This window comes from Salarias fasciatus, chromosome 11 (genome assembly GCF_902148845.1).
Source record: "Salarias fasciatus chromosome 11, fSalaFa1.1, whole genome shotgun sequence".
Classification (NCBI taxonomy): Eukaryota; Metazoa; Chordata; class Actinopteri; order Blenniiformes; family Blenniidae; genus Salarias; species Salarias fasciatus.
In genome coordinates, this window is record NC_043755.1 from 23,011,061 (window position 1) to 23,024,170 (window position 13,110).

At 46.8% G+C, this 13,110-nt stretch overlaps 1 protein-coding gene across 1 annotated transcript; it reads left to right on the forward strand.

The window, feature by feature from the left end:
• Positions 1 to 161: 161 nt before the first annotated feature.
• On the forward strand, positions 162 to 4,077 carry seh1l (SEH1-like (S. cerevisiae)). Its single transcript, XM_030102475.1, is given in 11 exon segments — positions 162 to 370; positions 712 to 762; positions 1,340 to 1,486; positions 1,565 to 1,776; positions 1,877 to 1,887; positions 1,890 to 1,974; positions 2,045 to 2,185; positions 2,264 to 2,418; positions 2,594 to 2,747; positions 3,873 to 3,898; positions 3,901 to 4,077. Coding segments are annotated over 11 exon segments (1,242 nt in total). The 5' UTR covers positions 162 to 259; the 3' UTR covers positions 4,050 to 4,077.
• Positions 4,078 to 13,110: the final 9,033 nt, after the last annotated feature.

Below are 13,110 nucleotides of genomic sequence, written 5' to 3' on the forward strand. Positions count from 1 at the left end.
TGGAGGTGCTTGCTTTTAGGGTTTCTTTTTTAGTGTGCAGTCTGTATTATTATTATTATTATTATTATTATTATTATTATTATTATTATTGTTGCTTTTAATGTAGTTTTGAAGGAAGTTCCTGTCAGTGTGATGGCGCCCCCGTCTGGCCACATGTATGTTTACACTGATGAAGACCCGCCAACACACTGATACAGACACATGAGAGCTCTGCGGGGAGCAGTGGAGGCATAACAGACGGTGTTTCACAGCCGGTAGCATGTTTGTAGCTCGGAGCATCGCAGCGGACCACAAAGACCTGATCCACGATGTGTCGTATGACTTCCACGGCCGGAGGATGGCGACCTGCTCCAGCGACCAGAGCGTCAAGGTGGGCCGCGCCGCCCAGGGCTAACGTTAGCTCCCGATGCTAGCCCCGCTAACGCTGGTTCCCGAGGCTCGCTCATGTTCTCACTTTATCCACGTGTCCTGTGTCTCTGCTGAAGATACTTTTCTTGTGTTGCTGACTGGCAACACACGCAGATAACCGCTGAAAGTCTTCTTGTCTTTCAATATCGTGAAGTAATGTGGTTAGCATGCAGGCTAGCTTCCTTTAACAGTTTGAAAGTTTTGAGTGATGGTTGTTGGAGGCATGTGGGAAAACATTTAATTTAAAGAACCGAGGAGGGTCGGTGTGTGTGTGATGCTTAGTGACTGCAATGTTTCCTTCAGGTTTGGGATAAAAGTGAGAATGGAGAGTGGCTCTGCACAGCCAGCTGGAAGGTAAAACACCTGCTTCACCTGCACAGATCATCATGTCACATGGTCCTGTTGACAATAGCATCAGTTGCTGTTTTGAAGTGTGATGCAGACATTATTTTTAGCTGTGCAACAACACATGATCATCAAACTGACCTGTCACCATGATCTAAACCAGAAGTCTGCAACCTGCAGCTCTGAGCTCCTCTCTAACGGCTTCATGACATCTTCACACACTTATTTGCAAGGTAAAGACTTTGTTTACAGTTTTAATTATTTTACATTCCACACTGATTTTAAAAAATGATAAGAAAAACCTTAAAGTGAAACAGGAAATGTAGCCATTAAAAGAAGCATTTGCTTTAAAACAGCAAAAGAAGTTAAAGTTACCTAATAAAACAAAATAAGTAAAAAATAGCAAACTTTAAATGAATGAATAAAATTGCCAGTACAGGTGCATTTTCCAGAAAAAACTAAATGTGTAAGTAATTCACAGAACTATTGTGATTAACTGATGAGAAAGTTTGGTTGTTTGGTGGTTGTGGAATGAGACTGGACCACTGGCCCAGCGGCTGCTCTCACAGCCCCCTCTGCCCCGCAGACACACAGCGGCTCGGTGTGGAGGGTGACCTGGGCTCACCCCGAGTTCGGTCAGGTTCTGGCTTCCTGCTCCTTCGACCGGACGGCCGCCGTGTGGGAGGAGATCGTGGGAGAGTCCAACGACAAGCAGAGAGGCCTCAGTCACTGGGTGGGTCTGCCGCTGCTCCCACATGTTGCTGCGTGCCTCTGAGTGTCTGACCTGGACGTCCCGCCGCTGTCGCCTCAGATCAAGAGAACCACGCTGGTGGACAGCCGCACCTCGGTGACGGATGTGAAATTCGCCCCGAAGCACATGGGCCTCATGCTGACCACGTGCTCGGCGGACGGCGTGGTGCGGATCTACGAGGCGCCCGACGTCATGAACCTGAGCCAGTGGTCGCTGCAGCACGAGATCTCCTGCAAGCTGAGCTGCAGCTGCATCTCCTGGAACCCCTCCAGGTTGGAGTGACATCCTGCTGTCTCATCCCGATCAAAAGGTTTGATTAGTGAGGGTTTTTCCTGCTTGAATCCTTATTATCGTGTCCTCTGCGCCGCCCAGCTCTCGAGCCCACCCCCCATGTTCGCCGTGGGCAGCGACGACGGCAACGTGACGTACGGAGGGAAGGTTCAGATCTACGAGTACAACGAGAACACACGGTGAGTCCTGATCCGCCGGCAGGAGGGTAAAGCTCTCTCCTCTAACCGTCGTCTCTTCTGGCTTTGAAAGGAAATACGCCAAGGCGGAGACGCTGATGACGGTCACCGACGCCGTGCACGACATCGCCTTCGCCCCCAACCTGGGCCGCTCCTTCCACGTGCTCGCCATCGCCACCAAAGACGTGCGGATATTCAAGCTGGTTCCCATGAGGTGACGTGCGCGCGGTCTCTTTCCCGGACGGCCTCAGATCACCGGGTCTCTGCCAACACCTCTGCCTCTGGCCCCCAGGAAGGAGAGCTCCTCCAGCGGACCCACCAAGTTCGAGGTCCAGATCGTGGCTCAGTTCGACAACCACAACTCGCAGGTGTGGCGCGTGAGCTGGAACATCACCAGCACGCTGCTGGCCTCGTCCGGGGACGACGGCTGCGTGCGCCTCTGGAAAGGTGGGGACCGCCGATGGAGTCACTGATCATGCTGCTTTCTGTCACACGTCGGAGAAATTTCGTATCGATCTGTGTTAGTCCAGCAGTTTCCTGTTCATTTGAAATGTAGGGTTTCCTCGTTAATCATCAGATTGATTTGCGTCCAACACTTTGTTTTTTTCGTGCGCCCCCGCAGCGAACTACATGGACAACTGGAAGTGCACGGGCATCCTGAAGGGCGACGGCAGCCCGCTGACGGGCTCGTCGGGCCAGCCGGCGGCCATGAGCACGATGCTGGGCTCCTCCGTTCAGACCTCGCAGAGCGTGCTGAACGGGACGTCCGCGGGAAGGTAGGCGGCGTGCCGCCAGCGGACGCCACTCACCTCTGGACTGACCCACATCGTGTGTGTGTGTGTGTACGTGTGTGTTTTAACGCCTCACACCGACCGGACGTGCCGCTGCCACGCAGAGCTTGGCTTGAGTTTCCAGTGTTGAGGTGGAGCTGGACGCTGACGGCGTCCCGGCTGTTTCCGTCTAGACTGTCGGCGTCGGCGAATGTTTTCTAAGTACACAACGTTAAATAAACCTGGTTTCTATGAATTTGATATGTGGCTGTTTTTCAGTTTGGAGAAAGACTTTCAGGAGATCACTCTTGATCTGTTTCCACCTTTTAAAGACATGTGATAATCCAATCCAAGCTGATTCCTCCTGTTTCGGTGTTCCATCGATGAAGCAAAAAGACGACCTGTTCTGACTCTTTTACTTTCATGTCCCGGATCTTTATTGAAAGCCTCTCAATTGCTCCAAATCTGCTCATGTGAAGCATGAAATGCCTGTAATTTGACACCAGCCTCGTCGGCTTGCCAGCTGAGCAGCAGTGATTTGAGGAAGGCGACACACAGGTCCTCTTTATCACCACTAACAGATCTCTAAAAGCAGCGCCCTGTAACCTGAATGGAGGCATGTCCAAACTAATGGAAGACTGGATTTATAACCAATCAAGCTTCTGGGTTTTTGTTTTCCACAGTGACCTCTGACCTCTGTTTCATTATCAGCACTTCAAACTGTAATCACATTAACGAGACTTCAGAAGAGCTTGGTTTCAGACCGCCGCTGTGGATTCTAACCTGAATAACCTCATCAAGCACTCGGAGTCTGGCCGAGGCCTCCGGTGTGTTTCCGGGCTGTACTCCGGCGTCCGAGCCGCCTGCGGCCTGGTGACCTGACTGTCCTGCTTGTTGCATGCAGGATTGGAAAGCGAGCTCCCTTAGCTCCTCCCCCGCGGCGGCTGACCTCTCCAGAGATCTCCCAGCACCCTGCGTATTACTAACGCCTGGTGTGGTGTGGCCGCCCCGTCAGGAGCGTCGCGTCTGGCATGGAGACCGATTCCGACACACACTCCGCTGCTCCGCTCGTTCCTCCTCTTTAACTCCTGTCTTCCTCCTCCTCCTTGCTCCTCCTCCCTGTGGCTTCAGGTACTTCTTTCCTCCTCTGGACCCTCCCGGGCGGGGACCAGGTACGGTCACCTGCTGCCCCCCTCCTCCCTCATAGAGCCCTGTGAGGCCGAGCCCGTTCAGCCTCCGGCGCAGGCTCTGAGCCTCAGACGCTCCTCCAGGGCCCTGCTGCCTCTGCCCGAGGCCGAGGGCCAGTGACGCAGCCGCTGCATTTCTAATAAAAGACTGCCAGATGTTTTTAATTTGTGGCGTTTTCTTCGAAAATGTAAAAGGTGGCATGAAGGTGAGAATCGGACCGTCACAAGCGCCCTCTGAGGATAGAGAACTGAGCTCATGCAGGGTTGAGGAAGTTGCATGAATCACATTGCTGTAGTATTAGAGCTATTCTGCACCAGCGGCGCTCATTCACAAGACACTGATGAGCAAACAGCTTCCCTGAAAAGACGTCAGTGATTCATCCTCACACAGGAGGAATATTCCAGTCACGATGTGAATAATAAACTTGTGTTTGTTTTGTGGGGAAAAAAAACCCTGCAGCATCCCTTTTAACATTTGGACTCTTTATTCAGCTAAACCAAACTTAAACGAGTTCTGCAGATGGAGTGTCTGGAGCTGATGTTCCAAAACGTATTTACATTATTACATTACAAACTCAACAGAGGACCATCTCCAGCCAAACATGCAAACAGAGCAAAAGTCATTTAGATTCGTCACAAAACAATAATTGATCTTAAGTTCAAACAAAAATATAAAAGTAAATTAAACCGTAAAATAAATGCATTCATATAAACACACAGCCACACAGGGGTCTTATAAATCTTGAGTGAATGACTGAGTGGTTTTCCAGGAGAAATGAGGGAAGATTGAGCAAATAGTGTCATTTTTAATCATAGCATCATTTTTCCATTGCATTAGAATTTTTATTTTTTTTTTTGCTTTTTGTTAAATCTGCATTCATTAATAAAAAATTCATTCAACACAAATAATGAAGCAAATATACTGTATTGAAAATAAGGTGTGTCTACAGATGTTATGACAATAAAGTGCTGTCTGAATAAAATGTGGAAAAAACTGCAGAAATCAGCCGAAATGGAAGAATCACAGCTATATTGTCAGTTTGTATGTGTTTAACTTAAAAGCGAATGTAGAAAGTCTGTTTTAACCTCAGCTATCTGTATTTGGATGCTGTTTATATTTTATTTTGTTAAGTCATGTCCCGAACTGTACTAGGCTGATATGACACTGAATGATTATACATCTTCTTCCAGACTTTGTGCCTTTACAAGAGGCCCATTTTCATAGTTTGTCAGGAGACAAGCAACAGTGTACAGCTGATTGATGTTGCCGAACAGGCGAAGAGGAATCTCAGTGTCAAAAAGCTTGTGTTCCTTCAACCTGCGTACAAAGCGTTGCACATGCACCCTGAGGTGTGAAATGTCTCGCGTTTCCCGGACCTCGGCAGCAGACGTCTGAGATCTGCCAAAGAGAAAGGGTGGCCTGTAGATCTTACACGGCACAAATTCATCAACAAGAAAACCTCTGTCAACCATGACGGCCATTCCGGGTTTCAACAGGGGGATGATTCCAGACTCTCGCATGATCTGCTGTCACTGATTGATCCTGCGTACAGCGGAGAGATGAATGTGGTCGGCCCATGCGGAGCAACACCGACCAGCCCTTTGAGAGCGCAGTGTGACTTGTATGCAGAGAAGACTTCACTCTGGAGGAGAGGAGATGTTGGACACTGGCACCTCAGTTCTGTGCAGTCCAGGATAGCAATAGTGTCTGCATAGTCTGGCTTAAACTCTGCTGGCATGTGCTCCTTTATTTCTCAGAAGGAATCCATATCCTGATCGCTCCTAGGACAGTGTAGAGGAAGTTGCTCCAGGTTGTGATGATCCGGCTCACCGTGGACTGGTGAACTCCATAACGGTCAGCTAGATCACGCTGTTTGGAACCCAGGGCCAGGAAGTTGAGAAAGAGGAAGAGCTCATCTATGGGTTGCAGTGATGTGTCTGTTTAAAAGAAATTCAATGTTATATTAAGTTTCTCTCAATTATTGGAATCAGAATCGTCTGGATTGACCAAATGTGAGGACTCATACGAGCAATTTTCTCTGGCAGTTGTCAGTTCAAACGTTTGTGCGCAGGGTGCCAGGAGTTGTTGACAAATTTCTAATTTCTATAATTAACCTATTATCATAGTCATTTTTGTAAGCAGTACTTACTGCTGCTGAATTGTGCTCTGGGAAGGTTCCTTGGTTCTTGTCTCACGTGGACCATGGATGGCAATGCAGGCTCGATCAAGGCCCAGAACCGCATGAGACAGGAATAGGATGCAAACCTTAAAAGGACACATTTTGTAATGTTAGTGAAAATGTGGTTCACCTTATGGACTATTCTCACTTCCCACTGCCTTTCGCCAACCACGCACCCATGCACACACACACCTGAAGTTACTGACTTTATATATATTCATAATAATGGAATTCCAAATAACGTTACAAGGATCGTCACTACTTTAATGTTGCAGGAGGAACTAGCAGGAGGATCCATTATTTACCTTGTGAAAAACCGGATGTCTCTGTCTGAGTGGGCAAAGCGATGGACGCCAAACCGCTGCCTCAATGTCATCCTCTCCATCTCTTCCCTCAAATGCTTGATCTCCTCTCTGAGTGATCTATTTTCCTCCAGAGCAAGATCAACCACTGCAGGGTCTGGGGGAGAGGCGTAGTCATGGTGACCGGCAGAGTTTACGCCCGCTGCTGCTGCTGCTGCTTCCTGCGGTGCTTCCTCGGACTCCGAGGCCACCGCCGCTGCCGCCGGTCGCTCTGTTCTCTGCCAAACCCCCGGTCTGTGTGGGGGTAAGGAAAAAGAGTTCCATTCAAACAGCGAGGGCACGACTCCTTTCTTCAAGAGCCGTCGCCCTGCGGTGTCACGGAAATCATCCGGAGTGAAATGCCGGCTGCAAACCCGGGTCCGGTCGGTGATCGTAAAGTTGTCCCGGCGAATAGCAACTTTCCACTTTCCTCTGGTCTCGGCATCAGCAGGCACAGAGTGAAAACTGAGAACAGAATTATATCTGCTGGATGCCCGACACAGCGGAACAGAACAATGCTCCGCAGAGGTGCTGTTTGCCACTCGCTGCAGATTGAGTTTTTCGCGCTTCGCCATTTTAAACGAGTGACCGGAAGTGGTTATGCTGGCTGAGAATCTAGCGGAAGTACGTCAGTCTAGCCCGGATTGAATGTAGTTATTGCAGTTTTTTTTTCTTAGTTATTGCAGTGATGTTATTGTAAATGTAGCTTCCGTGTTCCTTCTCGTGTTCTCCCAGTGCATTCGGCCCCAGCAGGCCTACGTTTTGTGTTTTGTTTTTTTTGTTTGTTTTTGTTCTGTTTTACTTTGATGCTCAGCTTTTAAAAGGTACGTAGCTTTAAACCCCCGTCCTTCCACTCTTTTCATCACATGCACGGCATATCATGGAGTTTTGGAGAGGTGGTGCCAGTGGTGGCAGAGGTGATGGTTTTGCCCGTCGTGGCGATGTTTTCAATGATGAGGTCCAGGATATGGACTGGGAGCCATACCCACAGCAATACTTTGAAGGAGCCAGATGGGAGCAGCCTGTGGAAGTGGGTCCAGCAGTGTGGAACCCAAAGACAACCAAAACCACTCAACAACCGCCCCAGACCGGCCTAACACAGGGCCTCCGGGCCCACAGAACCCTCCAACCGCCGCAGACTGGCCTGGCACAGGGCTTACAGGCCTTTAGAATCCGTGAACCACCCCAGAGAGGCCTGCCACAGCAACTCCAGGCATTCAGGAACCCTGAACAACAACAGCGCAGCGTTACAGAGCGCTTACAGGCCATCAGAACCCTCGACAGCCACAGCGCAGCACGCCACAGGATTCCAGGCCGTCACAATCGCTCAGAGGGCAGCACCGTTTAGGAACGCCCATGAAATCTTCACTACTGTCAGAGACAGGACATTTTCCACATGTGGCAGGACTCATTCCACCATCTCCTTTATTACTTATTGGACCATTGTTACATAAAGCAGCGCTGCAGTCCGCCAGGGTTTAAATCCCCAGACAGTGCTATCAAAGCACCTGCTGGGAGGCTGATGAGGAGGAGGCGGAGAACCTTCCTGTAACCGCAGTTGTTCTTGTGTGTTTCAGGCCAGACCTTGAGGGACGACATGATCCAGAGCCCTCACCTCCTGGACCTTTTCTCTGCCTTTCCCTCCTCACAAAAAAAAAAAAAACACTTTCATCTGGGACATTACTGTGAAGTCGTGTCTGTAAACTTGTGACAGTATGGCCACTGATACGAGATGAATAACACATCAATGAATCTTAAAAAAAAAACAACTTTAAATCATGAGAAGCCATTTCGGTTTGGTTGTTAGCAAAAATGCTACACAGGTTATGATCTGCAGGGAGGATGGAGGGACAAACAGCCCTGGTTGATCAAGTTCATCTTATCTTATTAGAGATAAATTAAAAGTGAACATCTCAAGCTGTCACCTCTCTCACACACACAGAGTAACTCCTCCATTAACTCTAAAGTCATCAAGTAGTAACTTAAATCACATTTACTATATATATTCAAAATAAGGGACTTCAATCCCTTCGGAAAAATGATTACCTTCAGCTAAAGCTGTAATCTCCCGCTGTTGTGATATAGAAGCAGAAAGAAAGAGTTGTACACCGAAATCTGCCCCAATATATGAAATATTGCTGCTGAACTCTGCAGAGAAATCAACCCCTACAAACCAGAGACACATTTCATTACAAAGGTACTTTATTAAGTAACAAGTTACTTTCTGTCACCATAAATTACTTCAATAATTAATTTTCTGGGGAAAAGCAGTAACCAGTAGCATCAGTTCCTCATTTCCTCTGCTGTTTTCCTGTGACTGTCAGAATGAAGACATTTTAACCCCATTATAGCTGGAATTAAAAGCTTCCACGTGGGAGAACCATTCAGTCAGTCAGTCAGTCAATCAAACTTTATTTTTAAAGCACTTTTCATATTTATAAAAACAATGCAAAGTGCTAAACAGTAAAAAAACAGTCATAAAAACAAAAGAATAAAAACCGCACCATCAATCAGTATACACCACACACACACACACACACACACACACAGTCTCGTATTTCTATCCTTGTGGGGACCTTCCATTGACTCCATTCATGTCTAGCCCCTAACCCTGACCCTTATCCTAACCCTAACCCACACCACAACAAAGCCTAACCCTAAAGAAATGTTTTTGCACTTTTACTTTTTTCAGTAACAACAACATGGTCAAGAAAACGCTGCTTCTCCTCATTAGGACCGGGAAAAGGTCCCCACAAGGCACGTCGTTGCAGGTTTTCCTATCCTTGTAGGGACATTTGGCCCCCACAAGGATAGAAATACAAGAACACACACACCACACACACACACACACACACACCACACACATACACAAACAGACAAACTACCAATTTTTGCGCACAGCTGGAGACATGGCATGGCACTAAGCATCATGGGAAACACTACCAGTGGGGCCGTCCACACCAGGAGAAGTCGAAGGTCTTTAAAGGATAGTTCGGTTTAACCAGTTTTCACATTGTTTATAGAAAGATGTAGAACAATATACTCACTCAGAGGGGTTTTCTGATCCAAACAGTGCTTCGGGAGAAAGTTAGATCCGTAGTCCAGCTGCAGACCTCCATATACTGTTAGCCAATGGGGCATGTGTGGCCCCGGCTCCCAAAATGGTTTTAATCGTCCAAAAACTCATTAGTTTTACCAATATTTCCTCATGGTCCACTCAGCCTCTCCTCCACCACAGCCGTGTCGCAAAATACATGCTGCTGCGGTTTTAAGGATCTCTGAAGTGAATACGGTGATCAGGAAGTAAACTGAAGTGCATTCACCAAGAGACACAGTAGGTGGCGCTGTGCACCAAAGTTGTCGGTCGCCACCCTCCAAAGAAGAAGAAGAAGCAGATGTTTGAAGAGATCTTCAGCGGGTTCATGGTGTCATGGTTCATGTCCATGGACCGGATCCAGGACTCAGTGTCTCTCTCACACTTCACTAAAAGTTCCTCTTTCTGTTGGCTGTAAACGCTGACAGGAATGAGACCTCCTTGAGGGAAGCTCTGCCTTCTACACCATGCCTGAGTTTATTAAGGCGGGCTACTCTGGGACAGTGGTCAGGTGCCTGAATCACGCCACATAAGAGAAAGTGGCTGTGAAGTTCCTGAAGAAGGAACAGAATGGCGAGCTGGGAGATGAGATACATGTTTAGACTGTTCAAGCTGAGATTTACTCCAGATCAACCATAGACTGTATGAGATCAACTTGAGTATGTTTTAGTCATCATCCAAATGACCACGTCTTCCTCTTTCTCTGCAGCTGTCCATATTAGAGGCCATCCACACTCTGGATCCCACCCGACCTAATATCATCAAGTTCCATGGATACACACGTCTGGCATTTGACATGCTTGACATTAATCTGTATCAGCTGCTCAGTCAGCGGTGGGAGCCAATGGAGGCAGGAGAAATCTGACCAGTAGAAGAACTGTTGGGTATCATTCACAGCAGTCATTGATCTGTTTGTCTACCAATCACTGACGCCTTTACTTGACATTTCTTTTTTTTCCGTAATAAATCATAATAGAAAAGGGAATGTGTGAAGTTTGAGAATGATATTTCATTAACAGATACCTTACCAACAACATCAACATCAGCGGTACTGCGGTGGAGAGAGTGAGCACCTACAAGTACCTAGGCGTTCACATCTCACAGGACCTTTCCTGGACTGCCCACATAACTGCTCACTCCAAGAAAGCCAGGCTATGTGAATGTCTGAGACGGCTGAAGAAGCTCCGGGTCTCTCAACGCATCCTAAGAACCTTCTGCTCCGGTGCTGTGGAAAATGTTCTGACACAGAACATCACCCCCGGTTCAGGAACAGCACTGCAGTGGACATCAAATGTCTGCAGAGGGTGGTTAGAGCGGCTGGGCTTTCTGTGGGGACTGCTCCGCCACCGCATTCACTGCAGGAGAACCAGGACCAGAACCTCAGGATGCTCAGGGATCTGACTCCTCCCTGCAGTGGCCTGTTCCAGAGATCCGGGAGGACAACAGAAGCTTTCTTCCCAAAACAGAGAGAGCTTCTTCCCCCGGTCACCAGACTCCTCAACGTAGACTCAGGAAACTCCCGGTCTGGTGCTGCTGCCTGCTGAACACTCCGTCATGTTCAGGTGGAGTAGCTAGGTAATTATAGAGTGTTTACTGTGTTTACTGGGTATAATGGTTGTTATTGTACATAATAATACATTATCCAGCTGCCACCCCCAATCTGGATTCTGTGAATTGCACTACATTTAGTATATTTATTATTCTCCCCCTTCCTCCACCCCGCCTGCCCCACGACCCTTACTCCTCTTATCACTTTACTGTAAACTTCGGAGTCTTTGGACGATCTGTATCATATCACTGCATGTTTTTAACTTGGGTGACAAATAAACTTGAAATTTAAAATAAAAAACAAACAATAGGTTGTGATGATAATCTGTCATAACCTCAAAATGAATGAACTAATTGAACAATGTTTTTTATTCATCTCCCAAAGGAGAGTGTGAAGCATTCAAGAGTAATTCCAAATAAAAGTTAATTCTCCTTTAAAATGACCATGTAAACACCTAATTCTGAATGAGGTCTCTATTTCAAATTAAACTTAATTCCCTTGAATTAAAAGTCACATGTGAACCCACTCAATCTTTCTCAATAAAGATTAGGAAATAATATGTTAAAGCAAAGGGATTAAGAAAACACAATGAATTAGGTGATCATTTCAGTGAGTGAGGTGTCTGTTGAGTGTAAAACTGTGTGAAATGGCCATGAAGAGAGAGGAAATGATCCTCAAAGTCAAAAAGCAGGAAGAGCTCTGAGCACGACTCTGGAGAGCTGGGTCAGGGTGTGACGGATCGTCACTACAGCTGGAAGAATCCAGGTCAACTCATTAGAAACAACATTTTAGAGTTCATGTTTTCTTTGGATCCTTCCACAGCTCACCCTCAGCCACTCGAGTGTTTTACTGCTGTGTTTTGTCCAAGCAGAGACCAGAAAGCGGGTTCATATTCTGGGGAAAAGCTGTTTGGGTGACGTGACCGGCAGCTCGCTCAGTACCAACATTTCTCTGTGAATCCCTGCTAATTCTGACCTGCTCTGAGAAAAGATAAGCCTTTAGAGGAAGAAATCAGACTCATGTGAGAATATGAAGCAGGGATGTGGACATTTGTTTTGACTGGGAGGATGAGATTTCATGTTGGGGCTGACTCAGAAACAGGAATGGCTGTGATGGCAGCTGCCGGCTCAGAGAGACGCTGCTGCAGCTGCTCTGGACCAACACATGATACAATAAACGGATCGTTAGGCCTCCAACGCTCATTCTGCAGCCTGAGTGCTCCTCGCTGGCAGAAACAATGTCAAATCAGCCTCCAGAGAAACCCAGAGACACAGCAGTGGAATCAGTTGTGTTTTTTTTTTGTTTGTGATTCTGACATTTTTGCCTTTTGAATTCTACCCATCTTCTAATTGTGTTGGAGTCAGAATTTTGACTTTTTTTCCCCAGAGTTCACGTTTTTCCCATTAATCACATAAGATCCAGTATTTAGACTTTATTCTATGTACATTGTGACCCCAATGGTTCTTTTCCCTCTGATTTCTGGCTTCATATTTGTGATTTTTTTTTCCCAGAATGCTGATTTAAAAATTCGGACCTAAAATTCTGTCCTTTTCTGATCAGATGAAACATATAATTCTGATTTACCTTCAAGATAATGACTTTTCTCTACTGATTTTAAAGTCGGTTGAAAATGAAATTCAAGATTTTTTGGGGGGGCTTTTTCTCAAATCACGTTCGTGTCAGAATTGTGACTTTCTGCCCTCAGATCCTAACTTTTCCCTCAGAATTCCACAGAGTTCTGATGTTCTTCTAAATCAGATTAAATTCAGATTTATAATCATGTTGATCAGGGACACTGACTTTAATCTCACAATTAGATTAAATTAAATTAAATTCTGTTTTGTTTTCCATCAGAACCCTCACAATTTTTGGATAGCATTTTATGAGCTGCCCTAACTCTCTTCTGAAGTGTTGGAGCCTCAATTCCATCCCAAGAATCTCTGGAGCCTAAAAATAATCCCTCCCAGTGTTTCATTCATCAGAAGAAGCCTTATCTCGAAACTGACCCAAACTTCACC